Source organism: Pleurodeles waltl, chromosome 4_1 (assembly GCF_031143425.1).
Source record: "Pleurodeles waltl isolate 20211129_DDA chromosome 4_1, aPleWal1.hap1.20221129, whole genome shotgun sequence".
Classification (NCBI taxonomy): Eukaryota; Metazoa; Chordata; class Amphibia; order Caudata; family Salamandridae; genus Pleurodeles; species Pleurodeles waltl.
Window position 1 is genome coordinate 186,991,233 of NC_090442.1, and position 27,955 is coordinate 187,019,187.

Below are 27,955 nucleotides of genomic sequence, written 5' to 3' on the forward strand. Positions count from 1 at the left end.
ATTGGGATATCAAGAGGTCATCTGTGGAGTACCATAGTGATCAGTCTTAAGCCTGTGTCTATTTAATATCTATTTGGCTCCCCTTGCTGCCATTGTTCAAGCGTGGAATTTCAGTGGGGTGTCCTATGTTGATGACACCCAGTTTATGTTTGCCTTTAAACACCTTGACACTTCAGTCTCAGCCAATTTTCAGGGTTGTTTATCTGCAGTTGCAGATTGGATGCGTAAAAGTTGTCTTTGCTTAAACTCCAAAAAATCAAGAATTGTGATACTTGCCTCCTTCCATATCAGATCTGACCCATCTGTGACCTTCTGAAATGGGACTACCCCCTCCCCCCTCCGTACCTCTCATCTGCTTCTATGAAAAATGTGGGGGTCAAGCTAGACAGTTCCCTTACGTTTAACGGTAACGCTACTGCAGGAGTCTGTTTCTCCTTGCAGAAAACTTTAAGAAAAACTCTCAAATGTCTGGAGAGACATACAAAATGATCATTGTTCATGCATTGATCACGTCTAGATTTGATTAGGCCAACGTGTTCCTTTTGGGATCTCTCCATGCATTGTTAAACAGATTGCAACAGGTTCAGAATGCGGCAGCCAGACTAGTGTTGACCATTCTAAAAGGCAATCTATTGAAATTGCTTAAAAATCATCCACTGGCTTCCTGTCAAGCAACAAATAAAGTTCAAAGCCTTGAAAATAACATTTAGGGACACTCTTTCGAAAGTCCTGTCGTATTTCTTTGACAAAATCAAAAGATACCTGCCACGCAGAGTTCTGTGCTCAGCTAGCACAACTTGCTTTGCATCCCCTCTTTCTTGGCCCCGAAGATTTGGAATCTGCTACTCAATCTTATTAGATGCACCACATCAGAGAATTCTTTCAAGAGCCTTTTAAAGACCCATCTTTTCAGAGATTTAATTTTGGTTTGATCCCTCCTCTGTTTACTCCTCCGAGCTGCATCTTACCACTACTCAGCGCTGGGATGCTCCTTTGTGGAGCAGCTGTTTGCGCTTTATACATTTATTTCATTCATTTATTCAGGGTCAGGCCTATTGGTTTTGACAATCCATGTGTGTTGGACCTGGCCCTTTTTGTGGGATCATCCCCAAACTTTTTACCTCCTTCCTTCTATTTTTGCTGACCTGTTTTTGGTGGTTTTATGACTCTGGGCGCTTTACCACTGCTGACCAGTGCTAAAGTACAAGTGCTCTCTGTCTAAATTGTGTTGGCGATTGGTTTCTCCATGATTGGCATACTTGATTTACTGGTAAGTCCCTAGTAAGTGTACTATGCGTGCACAGGGCTTGTAAATCAAAAGTTTCTAGTGGGCCTGAAGCACTGATTGGGCCACCCACAGTAGTAGCCCTGTAAACATGTCTCAGACCTGCCACTGCATTGTCTGTGTGCGCAGTTTTAAAATGCCAGTTCAACATGGCAAGTGCACCCACTTGCCAGGCCCGAACCTTCCCTTTTACTGCATGCGAGTCACCCCTAAGGTAGGCCCAAGGCAGCCCCATGGGCAGGGTGCAGTGTTTTTAAAATGTAGGATATGTACTAGTGAGTTCTACATGTCCTGATGGTGAAATACTACTAAATTTGTTTCATTATTGCAAGGCCTGCCTCTCCCATAGGGTAACATGGGGATAGCCTTGAAATATCTTTTAAGTGCATTTTCCCTTTGGGTGAAGAGAGAGATGTGGAGTTTGGGGTCTGTGAACTCATAATTTAAAAATACATCTGTTTGTGAAGTTGGTTTTTAGATTGTAAATTTGAAAATGCCGCTTTTAGAAAGTAGGCATTTTCGTGCTTAACTAGTCTGTGCTTCTGCCTCGGTATGGAATACTCGTCTGGGTCAGACTGACAGTTGGACTGTTTGTGAATTCACTTTGGACAGGCACACAAAGGGAGCTGAGGTGTGTCCTGCATATCGTGATGGGTCTTCCTGGGCTACAGTGGAGGGAGGAGCTGACACTTGCACCTGAATAGGGATGTGCCTGTCCTCACACAAAGCAGTCTCCAACCCCCTGGCGTGTGTCTGGTGCCAGGACAAGGAGAGGCAGGATCTTGTGCACTGCAAAGGCTTTCCTTTGAAGTTTGCATACTTCAGAGGCACAAATGAGTATAAGGATTGGACTGCTGACCCCACAACTTTCGAACACTTCTGGACTGAGGACATTCTGCCAGCGAGAAGAGTTGGGTGCTTGAGGAGGACCTGCCACTATGCCTGTTGCTTTACTGTGCTGGCCTGCTGCTGCTGCTGCTACTACTGCTCTGGGAGTGAAAGAACTGGACTGTGCTTTCTACATCCTGCTTTCCAAGCTTCCCCAAAGCTTGAACTGAGCTTGCCTCCTTTTGTGTAGTCTCGGGGACATCAAAGAAATTATCTGCCAGTGCCTGGGCTCTTCTGCTGAGTCCTGACTTGCTGAGTCCTGACTTGCTAAGTGGTGCCAAATCCAGTCTGTGGGACCTTAGAAGGGGAGGATGATAACCTGTGTGGGAAAATCCATGCAGTGCTGTGTGCATGTCAGAAGAATTGACGCAGCGCCTGTCTCACGACTGAAAATTCGATGCAGGGCCTGTTTTCAATGCGGACCCTTCGCACAGCATGTCGGAATTTTCCATGCATCGACCCTAGCCGTCAAATCTTCAACATTGCAGCAAGGACCTGAGTCTGCCTGTCCAGAATTCGACACATCGTTCTCCTGCGGTTGAAAGAATTGATGCATTGCCTACCCGGCGGGGAAAGAATCGATGTAAGGCCTCACTTGTGAGTAAGGCATTGATGCAGCACTTGCTTTTCTGATGCATCACATATCCTGCAGCTTTATATTTGACACATGCCAGCTACTTTAGAGGTAAAACAGTGCATCCTTTGATTCCTATGGTTTAGGACTCTTAACTTTAAAAAATGTATATCTTTTCTGGTCTTTTTTTGGATTTTTGTCCTTTTGGGCTTGTTTTATCCAGATAAATATTGTCTATTTTTCTAAACTAGTGTGTTGTCCATTTACTGTGTGTGTGGGTACAAATACTTTGCACACTGCCTTTGGGATAAGCCTGACTGCTTGTGCCAAGCTACCAAGGGGTTGAGCAGGGGTTATCTTAGCTGTGTGACTCCCTTACCCTGACTACTTGGACAGGGTGCAAACCACTGCCAACTAGAGACCCCATTTCTAACCATGTGTTCTTCACTTTCTTGTTTTGCTTCTTACCAGCTGTAATATGAAAAGGGAAATTGTCTCAAGAAAATATGATGTCTGTCATACAGTGTAGTGGGAATTTTGTGTTATGTATACACAGGATCCTGGAACCTATGGTGCAGAATGCCACCTGGGGAAAGGCTTGTGACAATTACAATAACTACTGCAATAGTGTATTTACAATTCTTCCTAAAGACAGCTTGGAAACTGCTCCAAGTTTTCCCATGCTCCACCCCTTTTCAGGGTTGGGTGGGTGTTGCGAACTACATACTGTTTATAAGTTATCAGGTGCACAGTAAAAGAATCCACAAATACCTCCAGAGAATTTTCCATGCCTAGCCATCAAACAGCTGTTGGTAGACTTTTTATAGACTTAAGTCCAAGCGTTGTTTAGTAGTGAGTGCTATTAGTCTAGACCTCTCCCCCGGACAATCTAAGAAGCATTCTAAACTCATCCTGAATTCTGAACAAACTCTGTAGAGTCCACCCCTTCCCCAGAGACACCTTTCATGCGGCCTGTGCACCTAGGGAATTGCTTCACTTTCTCCAAATCTTTATCATACACCAAGGCTTCTTTCCGTTCGATTTGATTCAATAGCACCCAAAACGTCAACCAATCATACCACACACTCGACATCATCTACAAGCTCATTGTCATCCTGTTTTATCATCTAAGGGGACAAAAAGTCAGTTCATACCTGAAATAAACCTTATTTCAAAACATTATGGCCAGCAAGTTCTAACCTGTAGTTAGCTATCCCCATTGCCTTTGCATCCAGAAGATGCAGTAAAGGTTTACAGCCTGTACACATAGTAACGCTGTAGGCCTAATCTGCATGCTCGGATGGTGCAAACTGCAGACCAACTATTTGTGACCTTTCTGTACAATGCGATTCAATCTATGTACTATTAGGTTGCTTTGCAAAATGCCCGTTCGCAGTTGGGGTTCACAGCACAACCTACCTTATGCATGTTAATTAGTTTGCAACCCCCTTCTAGTAGAATTGGCTTCCAACTCAAGGATGGTGGCTGGTAAGGGCCTGTACCTCTGTGCTTGCACTACTAAACAGAAAACATTTTTGTAAAGAGGCTGTTTTCCTTAAAGGTACAGGTGCTGCTAAAAAAAAAAAAAAAAAAGTTTTTTTGTTTGGGAAGACCTTGGAGGAGCAGTAGTTCTGATGGGCGACTGCCTGCTCCGCCCACAATATTTCCAAAACTGTGCCACAGGCTTCCCTTTACCAATCAGTCTATGCCTTCTTTGAGCTCACAAACCATTGATGAACGTGATTGTGAATTGCAAATAGGAAGGAGTGCCCTTCACATAACAATTGTGATTTGAAATGAGTCACAAAACCCTTTATGCACGTTGGAAAAGTCTCTCGGACTTGCAAAAGGGATCTAGTATATGGCCAAAAACAATTTTGAGAGAGATTTTGAAATGCTAAACTGCCCAGACGCCAGTCATACGCTACCTTTTCAGATGTGCTGAAAAGACAGCCGTAATTTCTCTACCTTCAGGTATTTGATAAAAAATCTACATCTCCTATAGAACGTTCCTCGGCCTTGACAACACATCCTTAAAGTCCCCATCCCTCGATGTTCCAGCAGATAAGGGGTGAAGTAACCACTCTGAGCCCCAGACCTCTCCCCCTCTAGCAGGGTAGCACATCTGTGGGCAATCAGTGAATCTGCTGAGGTGCAACTGTGCCTAGTTTGAAAAACCAAAACATGGAGAAGCAAGAACTATCGGGGGAAGGGAATGGGGTGCAATAAAAACTGGATAGTTTGTGGTAAGGGGAGGCCCTGAGCTCCCATCCTGCGGAAGTTGGGGCGGGGTGGACTGGCAGCCTGGCTGATGCAGAGTGCCTCGTGCGACAGAAAGAACAGGTGGCCGTAGGTGTTCAGGCCATTACAAGACTCGAGTTGCACAATCTGTATTTACGAGTGTAACTTCTGCGCGCTTGGAAAGCAGAATCAAGTATGTCTGTGGTCTCTCAAAGGTAGCACGATGGAGTCACTCATGAGGAGGGAGGGGTCAAACAGTTAATTAGGTGCCCTCGTTTTTCTTCCACGATGTAACCACCTACCAATCAGCTCGCATCCAGGTGCCACCTCTGTCCCCAAGTGGCTTGGTTCAAGAGATATGCCTTCTGATGACATCCCTCAGTGGCGTAACAAAGGCGGGTGAGGCCCCGAGCTCCAGGGGCCCCTCTCAGCACAGTACACTGTGCACGGGCAGAAGGCCCCTAACTGGGGGAAAGCCCCCCCCCCCCCCCCCGTCCGTGGCAGCACTGTACCAGATAACTTGCCTCCCAATGTTTTTTTTCCATATGAGTTGCGAAGTCGTCTGAATGTGCCTCCCTCGGTCTGTACTGACAAAGATTGCCCAAGCAGTCCATCCTACATGCATCGCGTCTTCTTCTCGGTGGGCGGTTTACTGGCAGGAGTATATAGTCCCTCATTCCCTTTACGCCCCTCCCCCCCCCCCCCCCCCCCCCGCCCCGACCACGCTGTGCTACCTCGCCCTCCGATTTCTCATTTAAAAATGAAGTGTGAGGGTAAGCTGGGAAGTTTTCTGTTTAATATTATGGAGAAACGTCCACATGCTGCACCGTAGAGCGCTCTCATCTGTGTCCACTCTTGGCACAGAATTAGTTCTCAAAAAGTGCCTTCTGATAACTCTGTCCCGGGATACTCAATTTCCCAATTTCCCCACTTCCTTCCTGTGCTCTTCTCCTCCCTATCAACTAGCCGTGGGATTGCTAATTCACCGGCTCATTGGTCGCTCTGGGTCCCTCTGCTGATCGCTCGCAAATTTAAAGTTGATCCAGCTTGGCAGGAGAAACGAACTCACCACCGGAGTCATGAGGCACATACAGACTTTCTGTAAACTCGTGCCAGTATTCGGATCACAGTGCTCGCCCAGGCTGCTAGAGAAGTCTGTACACGCTTCTCTAACATGATCTCCGTTTCAGCGGCCAGTTGTCTTGGGAAACGCGGCCGCCATATTGATGTTGCCTCTTGCTTGACAGAATAGCAAAAATTCTAAAAATGTGAGCTGCCAAGGTGATTACAAACGCCGTACACAAATATTGATACGCACCAAAACGCGTGACAAATGTGGTCGTAGATCAGAGGTCTGCGTTAGGCACATAAACCTCAATTGCCTAGGTTTTTTTTTTTTTTTTAGTTAACTGACGCTACAACCCATTTAGAACAGTACACGGTTCAATTACTTTATCATCACAAACTGTTGTAAATATGCTCTAATTTTTTCCTAATAATTAGTAGTATACTACTCACTTCGACACACCATAAAATGACCTTACTTTTCAAAAGCCACCATCACACCTCAATTTGCTACCACTTTCTTGAACATGCCACAATTTCCTACATCACCTTCCTGCTTTATTTCAGAAGTAAAGTGGGTGTTTCAGTGTCTGGCATCAAAACCGTTCCGCATTTGCCATGCTGGTTCCTCCCAAGATACTGTAGCCTTTCTTTACCGAATAAACATTTCCGAATAAACGTTCATGCTATTTTTGCCTACTAACGTGACCCTTTCATTGGAGTAACCCACCATACTGATTTCATTCTGCTGAAAGGTCATTGGTCCAGCTTCTTGCAGTACCTAAACGTTACCAGTAATGTGCATGGGTTCATCTTCTACTTTCAAGCCTAACTTCAGTGTAAGCACTAGTCTGCGCTCTCCCAACCCCGGGACATAACACCCCCTCCTCTGGGAAAGCATTAACCTGTGTACTTCTCTTAGAAATCATACGCATTTTGCAAAATTACTGCTCCTCTAGCACTTTTCGGGGTAATCTCTTGTAAGTAATCAAAATCGTGTTGCCCTTATCACCCCACAAATACGAATAAGAGTTGTTGTTGTTCCTTTCTGGTTCGAATTTTGCATCTTCCGCTGCCAAGGAGTAGTTTTTAAAGGCCCTTCACGACTAGTTCCAGTTCTTTGCTGGTATACTTGGGTCTTGCAAAAAAAAAAAAAAAAAACGTGGGCTGGCTCACATGCTGTATGCTTAGTGAAAATATATATATTAAAAAACCTCTACCCAGGATGGTCCTTGTAAACAGATGAGTAAGCTCCATTAGTACTGGCCATAGAGAATCGCCAAGCTCGTATTTTGTCTACAAGAAGCCGAAGAAGGGTCAAGTACCTAGTTAAGCAGCAGCCATCTCGGAATTAACCTATAACCATCAGTACCACAGTTTCTTACTGTTTCTCCCACGTACCTCTCAGATGTGATCCAGCATTCACCGGCAAATAGTCCATGCCAGGGTGTTATGCGTTCCACATCCTTTCTCCATTACCTGCGCCAGCATCAACACACGTGCAATGTGTGTAATTAGGGTATATTGTGACATACATGGAATCTCTGTTCGATCTTTGGGTTATGAAGTATGTTAGGGTTTGAAGTAAAGCAGTTGAGCGCTGTAGGAGGACAGTTGTGAATGTATGACAACTAAGGCCTTTAGTAAAGGCGCTGATTACATGTTGCTGGTGTGTAATCTTTATAGGAGGTTAAAACAAATGTTCTTAGACTGGTGGCAGTATCAGTGGAAGTGCTGAGTCATAGTCGCCGGTATAACACCACCTAAGTTGGCAGAGATGTTTAAATAAGTAGTTTATTTATAAAATACCCAGCCTACAAGCAGTGCCTCCAACCAAAGACCTCCAGCTACCAGTTCATTGAAGGTTCTGGAACATCAGATGCAGACCATTGCATGGGGAGAAGCTGTTGACAAAAACATGAAAACACAGTAAGTGAAATGTGATACCATAAACGTGAAATATAGCTGCATTGATAACACATCCACAAAACCAGATACAGCACATTCCTTAGTGCCTGATCATAATATGGCCCGTATTCTGTGTTTGTAAAACATCCGTTGTGTGATTGCCTGTCTTCTGAAGTTCATTTGAGGTCGTCTGCAGTGTTCTAGGCTTTCAACCAACTCTTCAGCATGATCATACCGAAGAGTTCATACATTTGAGAAAGCACCTGATCAAAAGACTCGGCCTCTTTTTGGTACCACAAGTCTTCTTGACCTGTTGGAAGGTTGCAAAGGAACACCTTAGGAGTGCCAATCAGGAGTACTACTACAAACACTTAAGGTTATCTGGTCTGACCTCCATCCACTGACACCATCCGCTATTACACTAAGGAAAGACGCAGAATGCTGGAGGATTCAGTGCCTTGGGCCTATCAGGTTTCTGGTTTAGCATGCTTCAATCCTTGTAGCAGAGGCCACTGCAGACTGCAAAAGGCATCGCTCCATGGCAAAAATTCTCAATGTCTGATTACAAATTCTTCTAGATCCATTTGCAGCATATGGATGTTAAGACGGTGGAATATGCAGACCTTATTACATGAAAAGCACACAGTGATGGTGTTCTGTGCTCCCAATTACAGAAAATATCTCCCTCGCCAAAATACCTATACTGAGACGTTGTGTGCCTATAGTGCTTAAAAGATGGGTGCAGTCCTAAAGTTAACACACTCATAGCAACCCAGTGTTATCCCTCATAATGACATATTGTGCACACCCAGCCAGTTACTGGGACCCTCCAAATGGACCCCTGTCACTGGTGCACTATATGTATACAAAGTAATCAGTGGTGACCTTTTCATGTGTGGTGTCTGCATGCTTTTGTAATGGAAGCTGTTGTATTACCAAATTAATGAGAATGAGACATGTCCCAACGCACATCAGGGCCTGCTGTCTTTAGATTTCACCTGAGACCATGCATGCTCTGTCAGCAAATTCTTTTGTCAGCTAAAAAAAGCTTAAAACAAACTTCGAGCCTGCCCATCACTTACCATTGGTTGGCATCAACGTTACTCTTGTTTCCTTGCTTCTTATTGGTTAGCACATAGTGCCTACCTCCTGCTTCGTTCTGGGTCAGTGACTGTCGATGTTCTTTTTTAGACATGTTGCACAGCAGCGGGAGATGCTGCGCAACATAGCATAGGAAAGAAAACTGTGTGACTTGGTTAACAGTGGCCATGACATTATGCTTTTTTTTCTTTACTTTAAGCCATGTTGCGGAGCAGCCCACGCTGTTGAGCAACATGTCTAAAGGTACATTGATAAAACCAATAGATCTTGCAGTGGCTGAACCTACTGCCTTTGCCAATTATTTTTTTAAACATTCCTCCACTGTTGATTCTGAGTGTATTTGCTATCACATAAATGGCTCTTATGCCCCTTCTGTGGAAGCGAGCAGCAGTCTTTCCAAGTTGAACGGTAGTGTTTGTGCCAGGGACGCATTTTCTTTGCCTAGTGGGAAAAAACAGGGGGAAATTCTACTTTTTTTTTTTATCAAGCTTCGAATAAAAAAACCCAATACATATCGTTGGATAACAACTGCTAGGATTCGACTAGCACGCTCTACATATCAGTTGTAGGCAGTGCTTTAAATGGGCCGGTACTCTCCGGTACTGAGTACCGGCACTTTTTTTATTTTGAGAGGGAGAGTACGGGCATATCTCAAGAAAACCGTAATACTTTTAGTTAGGGAGTACCGGCACTTCTCAGAAACAAGCAGGTACTCTGGTACAGAGAACCTGCACTTCTATTTTTCCATTTAAAGCACTGGTTGTAGGAAAACGCACATGCTGTCAACCGGACCGAGAACGAGACCCTCATAACTGGTCAGTTGGAATCTCAGCCAGGACTTATCCTGGTTCCCTCTGGGCGGTTCGGCTCTCCCTCCCCTTGGCCGATGCGCACTGCTTTCGATTAAGCAACCTCCAAGCCACTGCTTAAGTGTGCTGAAGATTCCGTTTACATGAATTACGTCCTCCCAAATGCAAGTTGATGCAAAGGCCCTTTCTGGTCTCGCATCATTTCAAGCAGCTCTCCCCTGGTACGTCCCTTTCTCAGTTAGAGGCTTCACGTTTATTGAAGTGCAGCAGGAGCTGCCTTTTGATATTAGATGTTTGCGTCTGTCCATCTAGATTTCTCAGACCACAGGTGCGGCCGAACAGAAAACCTGCACAGAATGTGTACATTACAATTCAAATTACTTCATTTGCATGATAGATGTTGACAAACGAATCCTGTAAAATACATGAAATGTTACAGTGGACGGTAGTTGGCGGACGTGGAGCACCAGGGCTGTTTGTGTCATCAGATGCTTTCCACAGACGTGGCCTGAGGTTCACCACCGGATCCCAGCACTCTGTTTAAGGTATTTCCGTGGGCCTGGCAGCTGCTGGTTCTTGGCTTCACTGCAACAGCCGGGAGTCCAGGCCTTGCCATACTTGGACGGCCCGAGAGCAAGAGGTAGGTGGCGCTGTGGGGTCAGGACTGGGCATGGTGTGGGAATCATCTTGATCACAGAATGGGCTGCACAACACTTGTCTGTTATGAAACTCTTCTACATTCAGATGAAAATTAAGAGCGTGCTGAAAAATAAGTTTCTGAGTTTGCGAGATGATTCCGTGGCAGCTTTTTTTTTTTTTGTGGGGACTGGCTTGCAATAGGAAGAGAACATTGTAGAAAAATTCAATACTAATACTAGTGTGCTTGGCTTTACTGAATACCTCCCGTTGCAGTGTTTGAAGTGCCCTACGTAGACTTGCTTGAAGACCAACTGAGTCCTCTGAATCTTCCCTCGAAGAGCCTTTTACATTTTAGTGCCATTCACTGCACAAAGGACTGGTTTTTAGTGGCAGTCTCGCTCTCGAGAGTCCTAGGTGCAGAAGGAGACCGGGCCTACAGATTCAGGCCCATTAGGCCTTCTCTTGAGCTGCTTTGTGCAGGCCTTTGAGTTGTTCCCAAGTGTAGGTGCACGCATGGCACTGCTTTTCGTCCAAGGGCACCTCCCAGAAGCGCTGCCCTTGTGGCCTGCTGGTACACTGCTGTGAGCTTGTGGTGTTTAGACCCGTTCTATTCCACAGCATGCCCTCAGGGTTCTTGTGAACAAGGATCTCTTGTGTTCTTATTGCACTTAGAATTATGTGTTACCCACTTTGCCCCGGGTTTTGTGCCTCCATTACTTTGGTGTGGCCTCCTATTGGTGTCCTGCTCTTTCCTGTTTCTCTTCATTGCAGTCACCGGTTTCGTACTCGAGAACTGGTGGCAGGGCACCAGAGGTTTCTCTGGGCTCCTATGTGTATTTATAATCCAGGTCCATTCCACTGGACACTAACGCACCTGGGCCCGTATTTATACTTTTTTTAGCGCCGCATTTGCGCCGCTTTTTGACGCAAAACGGCGCAAACCTACAAAATACAATGGCATTTTGCAAGTTTGCGTCGTTTGTGCGTCAAAAAACGACGCAAATGCGGCGCAAAAAAAGTATAAATACGGGCCCTGGTCTTTCCCACTTTTATCCTGTGGTTTATGGAGGTTTTCCTTTAGCCATCGTCTATTAACCCTTCCAGTCCAGTATCTGGGAATGTTTTACAACTTTGCTTTGGCCCTTTAACTGGCTTCCAGTCCCTTTATCTGCCTCTGCAATTCTTGTTGCACTTGTAGCCGACGTCAGTTCGACGATGCTTCACACTGAATAGTCCTCTCACTTCCCTTGGCCTGGCCGCTCTCGGGTTGTTTCCAACAGGCCTTTTAGCTTTCTAGGCTCATGCAGGACCCTAATGAATTCGACTCCTCAGAGGCTCCGAGTTTGTGAGCCCCTGACTGACATACTGTGGGGCGGGATACGGTGCAGAAAGAGCTGATCTTTGTTGGCATAATGGTTGTTTAGTTGCGAGTGGTATTTCCGAAAGGCTTCCCTCGGTGACCCTTCCATTTATTGTGCAGTTGGGAGATCTGCAATGGTTTCCTCTCCTAGTAGACTTGGGGCGTCTTTCTTTTAACTCTCCTCCTTTCGGTAGGTCTTTGAAGTTTGACGTAACTGTATTCCCTTCTGGTGAAGAGGGCTGTGCTTGGTTTTCTCAGCCACTAGTGTTGTCTTATCCAGTGTCTTTACGAAGCCACTACTCTCAATCCGGGCGAATATTTGTCCTGTGCCGTTACAGAGGAGCCCTTGGGCTGCTCCCCTTGATTCTGGTGCAATTCAGAGTCTTCGATTTATACACTGTGAAGGACGGTCTACTCCAGTGGTTCTCAACCTGTGGACCCCCACTTTAAGATGACTGAAACCCAGGCACCCCCACTGAATCAAGATTGGAATCGGGGAACCCCCACTGAGACATCACTCAAGGCCGGCGACCCCAGCCCAAACACTGGCGAGGATTTGAACCGCAAAAAACAATAAACCAAATTTACAGAAACAAGCATTACATCAACACATACAAGAACATATTGTACTTACTTTGCAAATAAATAGAAATTAAAAAAAATATAACTTTTAATAGAAAGATTGGGTCTTTTCTAAATTCAATTGGAGCTACACATCGGCCATACTAAAGTCTGTTTAATACACCTGCACTTCACCCACAAATCAATCCGAGGATACCAATTTAATTTTTAGCCTCCAATTTAAAACTCCTTAAAATTTACAGTACGTTTTCAAATTTTCATCTGTACATTTAGCCTCTTTATGTATGTGCACTTTATTAATCTGTTAATATTTCATTTTCTAAGCAGTCAAGGACCCCCTGAGAAAGCCTTGTGGACCCCCAGACCACAGGTTGGGAACCACTGGTCTACTACTTTGGAAATTCTCCCGCTTTCATTTTAGACAATTTGAGCAACACATTTTACTAACATCCCTTCCGACTGCAGGCTGTTGAGGCGTTATATTCTACACGATCTCTCAGTGTTCGTGGAATTTACTCATAAAGGCCCTTGTCTCTCCTTCCCCCAACCATATTGGCAGTTCCCTTTTTGATGTCCTTTTCTTTGGGCGATGCCTTGAAGTTTAGCCGGATATTCGCTGTCAGTCAGGGCTCATCTTTGGGTTGTCTGTTACGGTACTTGCTTTACACTCTGCTGGGATCCTAAATTAAACATTCTGCTCTTCTGCAGGAAGAACTGCGCCTTTCTCCTACCATTTGCTTGTCCACAGCAGTGTAGCGCCTCTTATAGTTATGTTATGTATTCCTCCTGCGTTTCCCTCAGTTACCTGTTTCATGACCTCTGAACTCGAATGTAGTTCCTTTGTCTTCTCCTTATTACCTCTTCTCCGGGATCCTTCCCAGGTAGTGTACTGAAATACCACCAAGTCATTGTGTTTTTCCCTACTGGTTTCTGCTGGAACTGTCCTTTAGCTGCTTGATAATTGTCCAGTGTTGAAGTAAGACAGGCAGCGACATCATAGGATCCTAATAAACCCACTTGCTTTTCTCAGCCAAGATGTGTCTTCTTATTGCGATGAATGAAGGATAGTCCCAGGAGTGTCCCGGTGCTCAAATAGCCAGAGAAAAACAAAACAGCTGGTTAGGGTGTGAATTAGAAGGTTTTTAGAGCTTCTAGAAAGCTAATTCGATAACCATCCAAAAGAAGGCACATTTTCCTGACATGCATCCAAGATTGCCTGGGCATTATACTTTGCTCTCTACCAGGGCTTTATAGATGAAGTAGTGCCCTCTCTCCAGTTAAGTGCCTACCATGCCACATTAGACTGTGCTGGACAGGGAGCGATGACACTAATGCACAATCTAGAACTTCTTCTCCAAATTCTGCTTGCAGTTAGGGACCTTTCAGAGCTTTTCAGCTCATTTGCTTGTGTGTGTGTATAAGTGACATGATTGTTCCAGAGGGTAACCCTGGGTTTAGCACCCCTATCTGAAAGGGCGAGGGGTCCGTCCCTTGACTTCAGATGAATAAACATCAGTTATCTATAAAAGAATAGATGGCACCGGTCTTGGAGAGAGTGACTTCCTCTCAGATTCTCTACCTTCTCAATACCCTTTGTCCCCCCCATCATTCCAAGAATCTGCTGATGGGTCCCCCTCATGAGAAATGTGTTGAGTTCATAGGCTCTGGAAGGCTGTTGGCCACGCTGGCAAAGGAGCATGCAGTACCATTGAGGCAGATGCTGGTGAAGGTGGCTGAACTGAGCCTGGCAGCAGAATGGGTGGGGCATTTTATCATTCTGATTGTGGCTTTGACTCTCCGGTGCATGCTCTGTGCATCAGTTGACTAGTACTCATTTGTTGCATCCACTGACTTGGTCATGTCTTACTTTCATACTAATGGATGGTGGTACACCATGCAGTCCGATTGCTGAAACACTGCCACTGGTGTTTGTGACACTGCCATTTTGCTTTTGTCACATACATCACCTCTTTAGGACTTGTCAACTCCTCTATTTTCTACAGCGGGATGCATACACTAGCCTCATACACGTCTATTCAGAAGTCTGTGTTGGCACAACCTCTGTATTCTTTTTTCTTTGCCGTGACTGACCCCATTTCTTCTGCCTATATCTGCATTCTGTTGTTATGCAGTTTTCCTTTCCACATTCTGGTGGTTAATCCTTTAACATTACTTGATGGCGTGCTGTTACTTTCGAGAGAAGATGCTGGTGCACCAGTGCACCATTAAGAGTGTGCCCAGATTGGTGGTATGCATGTTAGTGTTAGGTGGTAAGTCACACGGTCATCACCAAGGCTTTCGTCTAATGTGGCTAGCAGAGGTCTGCATGCCTCCTTGCACTGCTCAACTATAGCGCTAATTTAGAAAAGGGTCAGAACTGTAAATCTGCTGATACCGACTGTAGTGGCGTGACTGTGGTTCCTCCATTGGAGTACTACAGTAGTAGTAATCCTGCCAGCGGCCTCTTAACTGGCCGAGAATCCGCCAAATGCATCCTTACCACTCTCACCACCAGTCACCAGATTTACACTGACCTCTGTATCAGTTACTATGTTCTTGAACACCTCCTTAATCGTGAGTCAATTTGATTTTCTCATCTTTCTTGCCATTTACATGGCCACCCTCCTGCTTGGCGCAGCGGGCTCTCCGTTAATGCGAGAAGCTCCTCATAGCTAGGAGAGAAGCTTGAAGAAGTTTTTCTGTAAAACAAAGTATATTTATAAATAGCTGCACATTTTTACTCCTAAGTGCGCCTCTGGTACACAAGGGCAAAATTAAAGAATAAAGACATATACTTTTTAAAATGTATTTATTCATATAACATGGCGGTCCAAACGCAATACATTGTTAAAACTGTGATGGAATCCGCTGAAGTTCAGATAAGACAACAAGGCGAATGGGAGCTGTAGGGATGAAAGCGCCCAAACAAGTTACCAGGATGCAAAGAGAAACCAGAAGACCAAATGAATTACCAACAAAGTAAACTCGACACATACCTAACAGAGTGACAGGTGGCAGTCAGCTAGGAAGCCTTGCAAGTTGACGATAGGTGTCCTCCGCTTCAGGAAGCCAGGGTCCTACTCTTAGTCATCGAACTCCCAGAGGGTTGGGAGGCCTTCCTTACAATGACAGAGGATGTGTGAAAGTTGGCACACTTAAGCAGTCATTTTTATGTCAGTAGCATCTGGCAGACAGACACACAGTTGTTGGCTTTTGCGTGGCGTTAGCCTGCAGGGGAGTCTTGCAATTCTACAAGTGTGAGCCCTAAAGGCACATAGTGGGATTGCCTGGGAGAACGGTGTGAAACCAGTTGTCACATTTAAAGAAATGTCACCACACGTCGTGGGTATGTCAGCAGGAGCAACATTTTGCAGAACAACTGGTCTCATGTATTACAATGCATGGAGGAGCTATTTCATGACATGACTGTAGACAATGAAACGTGAACAACATTGCCTACAAAAGCTGCCTGACAGTTCGAGGTGGCCAAAAGAAATGAAGACTGACATATCTGTAAAAAAATTAAGCATTTATGAATGGTTATAGAACAAGAGCTAGGATAGAAGGCCGTGTCAAAAGAAACATCAATACGGGTAGAAACATCAACAAAGGAGTGCTTCAGAGGGCCAGGTGAAACCAGAACAGTGAGCATTTGAATGCAGGACTCTCAGGAGAAACCTATCATTTTTTATGTAATTTAAGGGGTGTCCCTGCAGTCTAGAGGACATTCCAGAATTCGTAACATAGGAGTCATGGAAGATGAAGGGGCTCTCTATGGAGACCTCTTGCAGCCCCCAAGAAGAAACATCAGAGGTTATAAAATGAGCTTTGAGGACACTAATAGCAGGTTATTCTATAGATAGAAGTTTTTTTTTGTCGCAGAAATTGTTATTTCTGTGTATAAGCCAGCAAAAGAGTTCACAAACAGTTTTTACACAGCAGAATGTTTACATGGATTGGTAAGAACAATAATTAAGGTTGAAAGTAAAGTCATCCACAGAGACTTTTGAGTCCACTCATGTTGATAGTACATCGAAGAAGGTGGCGCAACATTCCAAGATCACAATGGCCTTGGGGGTCTGATGATAACTCCAAAACAAATTAAGATTTGAGTTAGGGTGAGATCCCTGAAGTTCAGACCACATTTTTAAAGCGAGCACTTTCAATATTTCACCCACACTGCGGTGCGGGCACTTACCTCGGGAACACTGAATTGTACAGGAAATACTATATACTTTTACATCAAACATGTTAAGGTGATTCAACATTTCAGACGATCACTGGTGATAAAACAAAGGCATACTATCATTCTCCTTGCCGCCACACAGCATGATACTTAAAGACAAGTTCCTTGAGGAGATGACGGGTAGATTGACAGCACTCCTCAAGTCACCGAGTTTGGCAACAGGAGATGCAACATGGATAGTGTTAATTCTGGATGAGCAGCAAGGCAGAGTCAGCACCCACCTCTACTGAGCCTGTCAGTACCTCCCGGCTTCAGGAGCCCAAACAATAAGTCTGTCTTCATTCTCCTAATGAGTGGGCAATGTCAAATCATGAGCGTCCATGTGCTTGTTTAAAAACAAATATCAATAAATTTAACACTTTGCTACAAGAATATTGGGCAAATTAAAAAATAACATTTTGTGTTTTTTTTTTTTTTGTTCAACTCTCGTTTTTGTGTGAAAAAAATACTCCCGGAAAGCTATGATTGCAGTGAATTAAAGTGATAGAAAACACTTTTCTATAAATCATCTGACAGATTGGGTATACATGTAGTCTTTCTTGGACCAAATTAGTTTCAAAAAGTAGATTTCATCTTGACTACAGAGGAGGAATAGGCTGAGGCTGGAAGGGGCGGGGCAGCAGTATGGTGTGGTCACTGCATCAGAGAAAGGGCTGGCGCTCCACAGATGTTCCTCTGAATAGCAAACGCAACAGCAGGTCATTGCACAGAATTTAAAACACTTACAACATGCTATCAGTGCCAATGACATGTTGCAAATATAATATATTTTGGCATAGAAGTATCAAAATGTAATATTGTGCCACAATGTGCAGGGTAGGGCCGCCTACAGCACAATTCAAGGCCTTCACTACTTCCTCTACCCTCCTGCCCCCCGTGGTGGCAGTGTCCTCCGACTGGTCCCAAGGGAGGATAGGCATTGATGAAGGAGACGGCAGGACAGGTGGAGTAAGCAACATGTGAATGGCATAAAAGAGTAACAGATGATGCAAGTGGCGATGGGGAGGGAAGAAGCAGCAGGATGTAATGATGAGTAGGGCAGGCATAGGGAGAGGGCCCTAGGTTTATGTGGGTATTCGAGTGTGAGATGCAGCTGGCGACCAAGAGCAAAATATGGGGCGTATATTGTAGAGAGCTGAGGTCCTTACTGTTAATCAAAAGTAGCCCATAGAATATGGATGTGAACAGCAAAAATGATATAAGTTGTATAACTCACATATACATTTACACCTGCCAATCACAATCCGAAGTTTTAAACTACAACCAAGAAGTTCATGTAACTTTTTTCCGAGTCATTGCTATACAGCACACATGGCCTATAAACATAAATCGGCTGGGTGTCTCAGCTTTACGATCTGTACACAGATGGAGGTCGGTGTGCCAAAAAAAACTCCATCCCAAGGAAGGATGCAGTGCCCATATCTTGTACTGAGACTCCCACATCTTGTAAAGCAGTGATTTCGAATATTGATGTCAGGGGCTTGGTGTTTGGTCAGCTGTTTCCTTCACTTCCTCACTGTAACTTTTCTGTGTGAGTAGCAAAGGATGGAAAGATTTATGAGTGAGCCTCCTCAAACCTTTCTGACATACCGATTTCCTTGACCTGTGAGGTAGGCCCCATCTGCCAGCACGAGCAATTATTTGTAAAATCACTTAAAGGCACACATCTCTTTCCTCTTGATTTTGTACTGGGGCAGAAAGGGTTGCATTTATCACGAATTCATCATACACTGTAGAAGAATTTACAGTCAACCTCATAACACTTTTACTTACAAAGTTACATGATACTGAAATGCAGTAATCATATCAGATTTCACAGACAGAAATGCCTCAGTGTAATAACCCAAGCACCAGCAAACGTCTGACCAGCCACATGGAAGTGTATAAGCCAAGAGATCCAGCAGGACAATCAACAACCATGATTACGCCATGATGTCATCTATATTATGACACGGTAGATGTTCTCAAGAGCATGGGCTATAGCTGACACATTGGTTCAACAGAAGGCTTAAGTCCTTGGCCTCTCGAAGGGATTGCAGGTGTGGCGAGGTACCATTTTAGAACTTCCAGGTTACGTTACACCCCAATAGGAGCACCTATGCTGATAATGCTGTAGAAAGACAACTGTGATAAACAAGTACTAGATGATGCACCATGACGCCAACGTCTGTATGATGGGTTTTGTGAGAACCAAGAGATGATCTTCCATCCTTGTTCTTCTCAGTTGGCCATAAGTCATTTTTAATATAAACGGACTAAGTCTCCTAAATCCGCTTATAAACACAGATCAATGAACATGGACTCTGGGTAAAGAAAACAAAGCTAACCAGGGCATAGGTACAGTTCTTCCCCGATTCCCTATTTTTCCAGTTTCCCCTGGGAGCTTGGCCCTGCCTGAGGCTCGCTCGCCTGCGGCTGCCAGGTCTACGCTAGTTTCTGAATGCAGCAGTCGCGTTGCCCAGTGTTGCTGTTGTACCCTGACTGTTGACAAAGGAGAAGCAGTATAGACTTTAAGCACAAATATCAAAGCGTAGCTAAAAACAGAAGGGCTGGTTTAATCCAGAGGTCGGAGGACACAGAAGGAGTACCGTAGGAAAGCCCCGTGGTGAATTGCCAAGGCAGCTGCTTCCTTACACAGCTTCTAGGCAATATTGGGATTTAGGACGCTGTGGATACAATTAACTTCCTGAAAGCCAGTCACTGATAACAATGTTGGCTTTGTGATAGTTTGTCTTATTTCTCTCGTGTTACTTACTTCCTTCTTCTGGTGCAGACAAGCAGTGCTGCTGTCACAGGCCCATGAGCTAGGTCGGACTTCAGCAGGATGAGACTGCATCTAGACCAGCCTTATTGGCTGGCGGTAACAGACGGAAGGTAACTAGTGGGTCTTTGGTACTTGTATACTGTGCAACCAGGGCCATGCAGTGTCCGTACATCTGAGGCATGCATCTATGTAATTAACAAGAACGATTTGGTCAGGCTTCCTATACCTGCACCAGATAGTGAAAGACTCCCGTTTTCATGATGTGCGTAAACTTTTCTGAAAGTGCAGATTAGGGATTTTATTTTTGTGCCATTAAAGTACTTTGTACTATGATTTTTTAAATATATGTGAAATATTTTACATCGTTTTTATAAGTAAAAATAACATTATTGAAGAAATGCGCATGGTTTGCAGACGATGCCTTCGGGGTATTTTGTCAGTATAAAGAAATAAAGCAGCCCACAGAAGTCCGGATGTCGACAAGTAAGATCTGCAGTCTTTAGCAGGTCTAGTCCTACCAGACGCCATACGTACTGGTAGAGTTAGCCTCAGCTTCGGATAGGGGCCTAACCTCTCACTCCCCTCACCCAAGCCTTCCTCACACTTGAGACCAATAGTGTATGAAGGAGAGTAGTCCAGAATAGCAGGCTTTTTCTTTCACAGTATTTGTGTTCACTGTCGAAATGCGGGGAAGGACGAGTGAGATGTGGGATATACAATAAACCCACTTCCAATCGTGCCTCTCTATGCCTGATGGAGTTACCAGCTGTTTCTGGCTTTGTACTGCACCAGAAGAGCTTCTTTCTCAGCTGCAAAGTTGTTACAAAGTGTATGTGTGGAGAAGGCGACTTACGCTGTCCTTGCAGGGCGCTCTGATAGCCAATGTAGAGAGGGAGAGCGACAGAGGTGAAAGGAAAGAACAAAGCACCAAGGATAAATGAGAATTATTGTGCCAGGGCAGTGAGAAGAGCATGGAGATGAGCAAAGAAAGACAAGTTGAGATGGACTGACAAACATTTAGGAGGTGTTTAATAAGGCACCGAAGTGTGATGAGCAACCGGTGCGGAACAAGGACATGACCAAAATCTAATGGGTCGGAGTGATGGGAACAGGCGCTCAGCGAGTTAGCTGGACATTAGCAATGCATTCAAGTCAGAAGGTGAGGTGTGCTTAAGCCTTGCAGTTCTGGCTAGACTGTTACCTCTGGAAAAACCTCTGACTTGCCTATGGTTGTTCCAATATTGAAAGCACTCAACCAAACAATCATGGGATATTTTCCAAGGGTATCCTTCAGTGGTTTAGAAGCAAAACCTCATCCATACCTGCACAAGCAAATCCACCAATCACAATCAATCAATCAATCAATCAATCAATGCATTTATAGAGCGCGCTACTCACCAGAGAGGGTCTCAAGGCGCTGGTGGGGGGGGGGGGCGGGGTTACTGCTGCTCGAAAAGCCATGTCTTGAGGCGCTTCCTGAAGGCGAGATGGTCATGGGTAGTTCTTAGGTGTGCAGGGAGGGAGTTCCATGCTTTGGCTGCCAGGTAGGTGAAGGATTTTCCTCCTGCAGTGGTTCTGCGGATACGTGGGACGGTGGCGAGGGCGAGGCTGGCTGAGCGAAGCTGACGGGTGGGCGTGTAGAACGAGAGGCGGCTGTTGAGGTATTCGGGGCCCATGTTGTGGAGAGCTTTGTGTGCATGGGTGAGGAGCCTGAAGGTGATCCTCTTGTTGACGGGGAGCCAGTGCAGGTGTTTCAGGTTGGCGGATATGTGGCTGTGGTGAGGTATGTCGAGGATGAGGCGTGCAGAGGCGTTCTGTATGCGTTGGAGACATTTCTGTAGCTTTGCTGTGGTCCCTGCATATAGGGTGTTTCCGTAGTCCAGACGGCTTGTGACGAGGGCATGGGTAACTGTCTTTCTGGTTTTGGCGGGGATCCATCTGAAGATTTTTCGAAGCATGCATAGGGTGTTGAAGCATGATGACGAGACAGCGTTGACTTGCTTGGTCATAGTGAGGATGAATCCAAGGTTGCGTGCGTGGTCTGAGGGGGTTGGTGCAGTGCCCAGAGCCGTGGCCCACCAGGAGTCGTCCCAGGCGGAAGGGGATTGTCCGAGGATGAGGACCTCCGTCTTGTCTGAGTTCAGCTTTAGGCGACTGAGCTTCATCCATTCCGCAACGTCTTTCATTCCTTCCTGTAGGTTGATTTTGGCTGTGGTTGGGTCTTTGGTGAGGGAGAGTAGCAGCTGGGTGTCGTCGGCATAGGAGATGATGTTGATGTTGTGTTTGCGTGCGATGTCGGCGAGGGGTCTCATGTAGATATTGAAGAGGGTTGGGCTGAGCGAGTAACCTTGGGGTACGCCGCAGATGATCTCGGTGGGTTCTGAGTGGAAGGGCGGGAGGTAGACTCTTTGGGTTCTGTCGGAGAGGAACGAGATGACCCAGTCAAGGGCCTGTCCTAGGATTCCAGTGGAGCGGAGGCGGGTTATTAGGGTGCGATGGCACACGGTGTCGAAGGCAGCCGAGAGGTCCAGGAGGATGAGGGCGGTTGTTTCTCCGTTGTCCATCAGAGTTCTGATGTGATCGGTGACTGCGATGAAGGTGGTTTCTGTGCTGTGGTTGGCCCGAAATCCTGATTGGGAAGGGTCGAGCGAGTTGTTAGCTTCAAGAAAATTGGCCAGCTGCTTGTTGACGGTCTTCTCAATGACCTTGGCCAGGAAGGGGAGAAGAGAGATTGGGCGGAAGTACTTCAGGTCATTGGGGTCAGCCGTGGGTTTTTTCAGGAGGGAGTTGACTTCTGCGTGTTTCCAGCTCTCAGGGAAGGTGGCAGATGAGCTGTTGATGATGCTCCGGAGATAGTGGGCGATGATAGAGTCGGCTTTGTTGAAGATGCGATGGGGGCACGGGTCCGAGGGGGAGCCAGAGTGGATGGTGTTCATGGTGATTCTGGTCTCCTCAGAGCTGATGGGGGTCCAGGCGTTGAGTGTAGTGGTGGGGGCTGTTGGTTCGGTGGTGGGCGGTGGGGTCTGGGGTCCTAAGCTGTCGTGTAGGTCTGCGATCTTTCGGTGGAAGAACGCAGCAAGGGAGTTGCAGAGTTCTTGTGAGGGCGTGATGACGTTGGAGCTGGCGCTGGGGTTGGAGAGCTCTTTGACGATGTTGAAGAGTTCTTTGCTGTTGTGGGTGTTGTTGTGTAGTCGCTCTTTGAATGATGTCCTTTTGGTGGAGCGGATCAGCTGGTGGTATTCACGGGTGGCGATCTTGAGGGCTGACATGTTTTCTGTGGTGCGTTCTCTGCGCCAGGTTTTTTCAAGGGTACGGCAGGATTTCTTGGATTCTTTGAGGGCGTCCGTGAACCACGGGGGTTTCCTGATGCTGGTCCCGCTTGGGTGGCTTTTAAGTGGAGCGAGGTTTTCGGCACAGTTGGTGATCCACTGTGTGAGGCTGAGGGCTGCGTTGTTGGTGTCAGTGGTGATGGCTGGTGGGTTTTGGTTCAGTGTTGAGAGGAGCTGCTCTGTGGAGATTTTGCTCCAGTGTCTGCGGGGGATTTGTTGTGTGCGATGGTGGTGGGTCTCCCGTTTGAAGGTGAAGTGGACGAAGGATATGTGGCTGCTGGCGGAGAAGATGGGGTCGAGTGTGTGGCCAGCGGTGTGGGTGGGGGTGTTCACCAGTTGCTTGAGTCTGAGGTTGGCGAGGTTGTCGAGCAGGGTGGCGGTGTTGTTGTTGTTGTTTTTCTCCAGGTGGTAGTTCAGGTCCCGAGGAGGATGTAGTCTGGAGAGGCTAGGGCGTGTGGGCTGATGAAATCTGTGATGGTTTTGCTGAATTGGGCGCGTGGGCCCGGGGGCCTGTAGACAAGAGTTCCTCTGAGGGTGGTTCTGGGGTCGGTGTGGATCTAGAAGTGTACGTGTTCGGCGGCGAGGGGGGTGTCTTCGGTGGTGGTCGTGATGTTGATGGAGTTCCTGTAGATGATGGCGATTCCTCCACCGGTTTGGTTGATGCGGTCCTTCTGGGCGATCTTGTAGCTGTCGGGGATGGCTATGGCGATGTCAGGAGCCGAGGAGGCGTTCATCCAGGTTTCTGTGATGAAGGCGACGTCTGGTGCTGTTGTGTCCAGGAGGTCCCATAGTTCAATGGCGTGCTTGTGGATGGAGCGTGTGTTGAGGAGGATGCACTTGAGGTGGTGGTTGGTGCGAGGGCCGGTGGGAGGTCTGCAGGCACGGTGAAATGTGTACTTGCAGGCTTGACAGGTGAAGGGTCCATGAGTACGTTTAGGGCTGGCTTGGTAGCAGGTGGCTGTTCGTCCGGGGTTGAGGGAGGTGGCGTCGTATCTTAGTCGGGTGTTTTGAGCACGGTGTGGGCCAGGGGTTCTGGCACTGGGCACGGTCCAGGCGTGGACGGGCGCAGATGGGCTTGCCTTTGGCGCGCCAGCGGCGCGACCGCGCAGCGGCCGCCATAAAAGGGAAGGGGGGAGGAGGGGTCAGCTGGGAGGCGGGAGGGAGGACAGCGAATGAGAGCAGGGGGGGCGGGCCGCACGAGTGGCAGCGGCGGAAAAAAGCGGGAAAAGCGGGAAAAAGCGAACAGCAAAAGAAAAAGAAACAGTGGAAAGCAAAGAGCAAAAGGTGAATGGCAAGAAACAGTGGAAAGCAAAGAGCAAAAGAGAAATGGCAGGAAACAGTGGAAAGCAAAGAGCAAACGAGAAATGGCAGGGAACAGTGGAAAGCAAAGAGCAAAAGAGAAATGGCAAGAAACAGTCGACGGTCAAGAGAAGAACCTGAAATACCTGAACACCCTAGCAAGGCGTGGCAGGGGCCTGGGCAGACGGAGCTGCAGCGGCGGGGAAGCGACCTACCCGAGGGTCAAGGGTCGCTGTCTCTGCCGCGCAGCGGCCGCCAAAAGAGGGAAGGGGGGGAGGAGGGGCGGGGCTGCATGGTGGCAGCGGCGGGAAAAAGCAGGAAAGCGCACAGCAAAAGAAAAAGAAACAGCGGAAAGCAAAGAGCAAAAGGAAAATGGCAAGAAACAGTGGAAAGTAAAGAGCAAAAGAGAAATGGCAGGAAACAGTGGAAAGCAAAGAGCAAAAGAGAAATGGCAGGAAACAGTGGAAAGCAAAGAGCAAAAGAGAAATGGAATGAAACAGTCGAAGGTCAAGAGAAGAACCTGAAATACCTGAACACCCTAGCAAGGCGTAGCAGGGGCCTGGGCAGGCGGAGCTGCAGCGGCGGGGAAGCAACCTACCCGAGGGTCAAGAGTCGCTAATAGAGTTCAGGTTGTGACTCAAGACCACGATTCTAAGCCGCTGTTTCAAGCGGTCTCTCCTTTCTCCACGCCTGTATGTTATCCATATGTTGCTTGTTTGAATTACATTAGACATTGCCAGTCTGGTTACAGCCATTTTATGCTCGACCACTGAGTCAAGGAACCTTGTACAGAGTAACAAGTTTAACCAATATACCCATGCATCTTCCTCATGTGTCCTAGTTTACCATGCAGCTAGAAGCATGCAGCATTGCCCTACACTAGGCTTCCTCGGTTCTGCCCCTCACCCTGCCTCTGTGATTGTTTGTGCTCCTCTGCTCTATGCTTCGGAGCACATGAGCCAGTCTGCTCTTTCTGAGGTGGGGAGATAATAAACTAACGTTTGAGTTAAACAATGATGACAAACCCCCCGAGGTCTCCCCAGTCAGGTCTGTGGGTCTGTCCCACAGAACTACGGGTACCTTGTCCAGAATACGTTCTGAAGTACCCTGGGAATCCCATTCTTGAGACAGTTTATCTCCAGATGGCGTTGATGGATGTGTAAATCTCGAATATTTGACCCTGAACATATGGTGGAGGTAAACGAAAAGGGACTGCAATTCTCACAGGAGGGAGGGAAAGGCTTCGCCAACGCCAGTGCTGCACCCAGTACAGAGTTCCTCTGACTGCGTACATCTAGTGATTAGCTAACTGTTCCTTGCTGTACCGCTCCTCTTCTGCATAGAAAGGAGCTGGCTCTTCAATTACCCTGATACTATTAGCAAATGTGACCATAATTCAAGGGAGGAAACGCAGACTGGACGCGAGTCAGCCAACAAGACCTTCCCTTGACGGCCAATACATTCTTTACTCCTGCAGTACCTTTTGTCATGCACGCAGAAAAGGCAGTAAAATGAAAACATTTTTATACGAGAAATGAGACCAACCTTAAATGGAGAGACAGTCAAGAATTAAAACAAAACACTGCTCAAGGCAACTTAAATGTTTCCAGATTCTTCATAAAAGCAATTCCTTAGGAACCATTATTTCTTGCTACAACTACTAACCCACGTTCCACCTCAGAAAATAGAATAGTCTTAGGTTTTGTATATAAACACACGAGGACCTTGACTGGAAAGACAGCAGTCCCCCGCTGTACCCACAGTTACAAAAATAGAAACTGAGTGGGAACAGTCGGGAACTGACATGCAGGAAAGGTTAGGCGGGTTCACATGGGCCGTATGCCCACTTGTTATGTTTTTTAAGGCGCATTATTATTGGATTCTGCCTATGACAATAGGAGTTCCAGAAATCATTGAGAAGGAAAGAGAACAGGATATCAGAACACGAAGTCGAAAAAGTGGTCCATTAGATGCCCTGCAGCTCCAGGACACAGCCCTGAATAGAGCTGCGGCCCACGGAGGCTTGGACCTCCAGGCACAGGCAATGTCATGGTTTCTCACATACATGGCTGGGGATTGGTAGGCCTCTGGAGGGTCTGGATTCATAAAATCCTAGCGTGTTTTATTTCCTTATAAGCAGGGTGTGAAGCTCTTGGTAAGCGAGCCTGTCTGGATTGAGTGGTTAAGCCGCCATGTTTTGTACTGAACATTTCCTACTACAAACACATTCTTGCCCCTAAGCAAATACCTTCAGTGACGGCCTATATTATAAAGTGAGACTACTCAAACATAGCCCAGTTGTAGGGTTACTTCTGGGTGGGAGAAACACCCAGTCTGTTACTGAATATTATAATTTATGAAGACTGAATTGTTTTAATAAACGTATTAATAAATTCAAAATGACAGCCCAGTACTTTGTTACATATGGCTACCTTCCCATGAATCTGTGTGTGTGTAAAATTACAGTGGCCACTGTTAATCAACATGCAGCTCTCTGCTGCTGCAGAAAAAATATTTCCCAACTGATTACACAAACTATTGTTCCATTACACAAACGTATTTGGCGGGTTTGAGTTTATTGGCCAGGCAAGCTTTTTCTCCTTTGCTTCCCTGTCGAACGAGTCATAGATGGAATCTTTGGTGATTGTTTTAGCAGGGGCGGGGATTTCAGAAATGCCAACATAGTTTTTTTTAGCCACCCTGGAGCTGGTGGTGATGGTGTAGGCATTACTGCGGTAGCACTTCATGGATGACATGCAGAAGGTTTCCTTCATCCCCTTCCTGAAGTTGGCATTGTAGATAGAGTACAAGGTGGGCTTTGAGGCAGAAGAGCTGAAGGAGATCCAGGTGATGGCCATAAACACCATAGAGCTCTTTCTGTTGTCCGCTTCGTTGGGATGCCAGAGCTGAACCATGTAAAATGGCAGCCAAGTCAGCAGAAATACAGCATTCAACATCAGGAACATCTTGATAGTTTTTACTTTGGTCCTAGGGACGATGTTCATAGTCCGCCTCACAGTCCGCCCATCTGTGCCAATCCTCCAAATGTACTTGATGACCTTCTGATAAAAGAGGACAATGAAGACACATGGGAGGAGGTACCCCAGCAAGAGGTGAACCACACCGTAGATGGCACCATCCCAAGAGTTTGGTAAGAAGTAGTTGCAATGACTACCTAGATCAGAGTTGTAGAAGAAGAAGGCAGGCGAAACAAATGCTGCATCAAATACCCAGGAGGCTACAATCATTTTCTTGGCTTTCTCGCGGGACACCTTGAAACTCAAAGGGTAGACAATGGTGTAGAAACGATCCACACAGATTGAGAGCAAAACATATATCTGGACTCCTGGAGCCAGATACTGTAAATACCTTACCAGTTTGCACATGACCCCACCAAGCGCCCATCGACCCGAAGTGAACTGGAGCAGCACAAAGGGGGTGCTGCCTATACTAAGAAGCAGGTCAGCACAAGCCAAGGAAACAACAAAATAATTGGTTGTGGATTGGGTCCTTCGACTCCTGTGAATGACCAAGCAAACCAGTGCATTCCCAAAGACAGAGAGCAGCCAAAGGGCACCAAAAACCAGGCTAGCTGCAACTATTTCCCCAGGCATAAGTACTTGCTGCTGCTCCTGTGAGGATGTGCTGTTGGCACCATGCCTGCTGATCTCTCGGTATTGGCTTGTCATATCAGGGCTCTCCAGAAGCATTGGGTGTTCGGACGGGTTGCTGTTGTGCAGTGGTAGGAGAGTTGGGACAACAAAGGATGGATGACTGTTGTCCATTCGGAGGGCAAAGACCATGATGTTCTCTTTAGCCTTCTGAGCTCTACAGGGAAAAAAATAGGAAAAAATTGTTAAAATAA

General features: G+C 46.4%; 1 protein-coding gene across 1 annotated transcript in view; it reads right to left on the reverse strand.

The window, feature by feature from the left end:
* Positions 1-23,765: 23,765 nt before the first annotated feature.
* The window catches only part of GPR19 (G protein-coupled receptor 19), a 96,590-nt gene continuing 92,400 nt past the window's right edge, over positions 23,766-27,955 (reverse strand). The window contains exon 3 of the mRNA XM_069228025.1: positions 23,766-27,918. Within this exon, the coding sequence (XP_069084126.1) occupies positions 26,637-27,918 (1,282 nt within the window). The 3' untranslated portion in view covers positions 23,766-26,636. The remainder of the gene's footprint in view (positions 27,919-27,955) is intronic.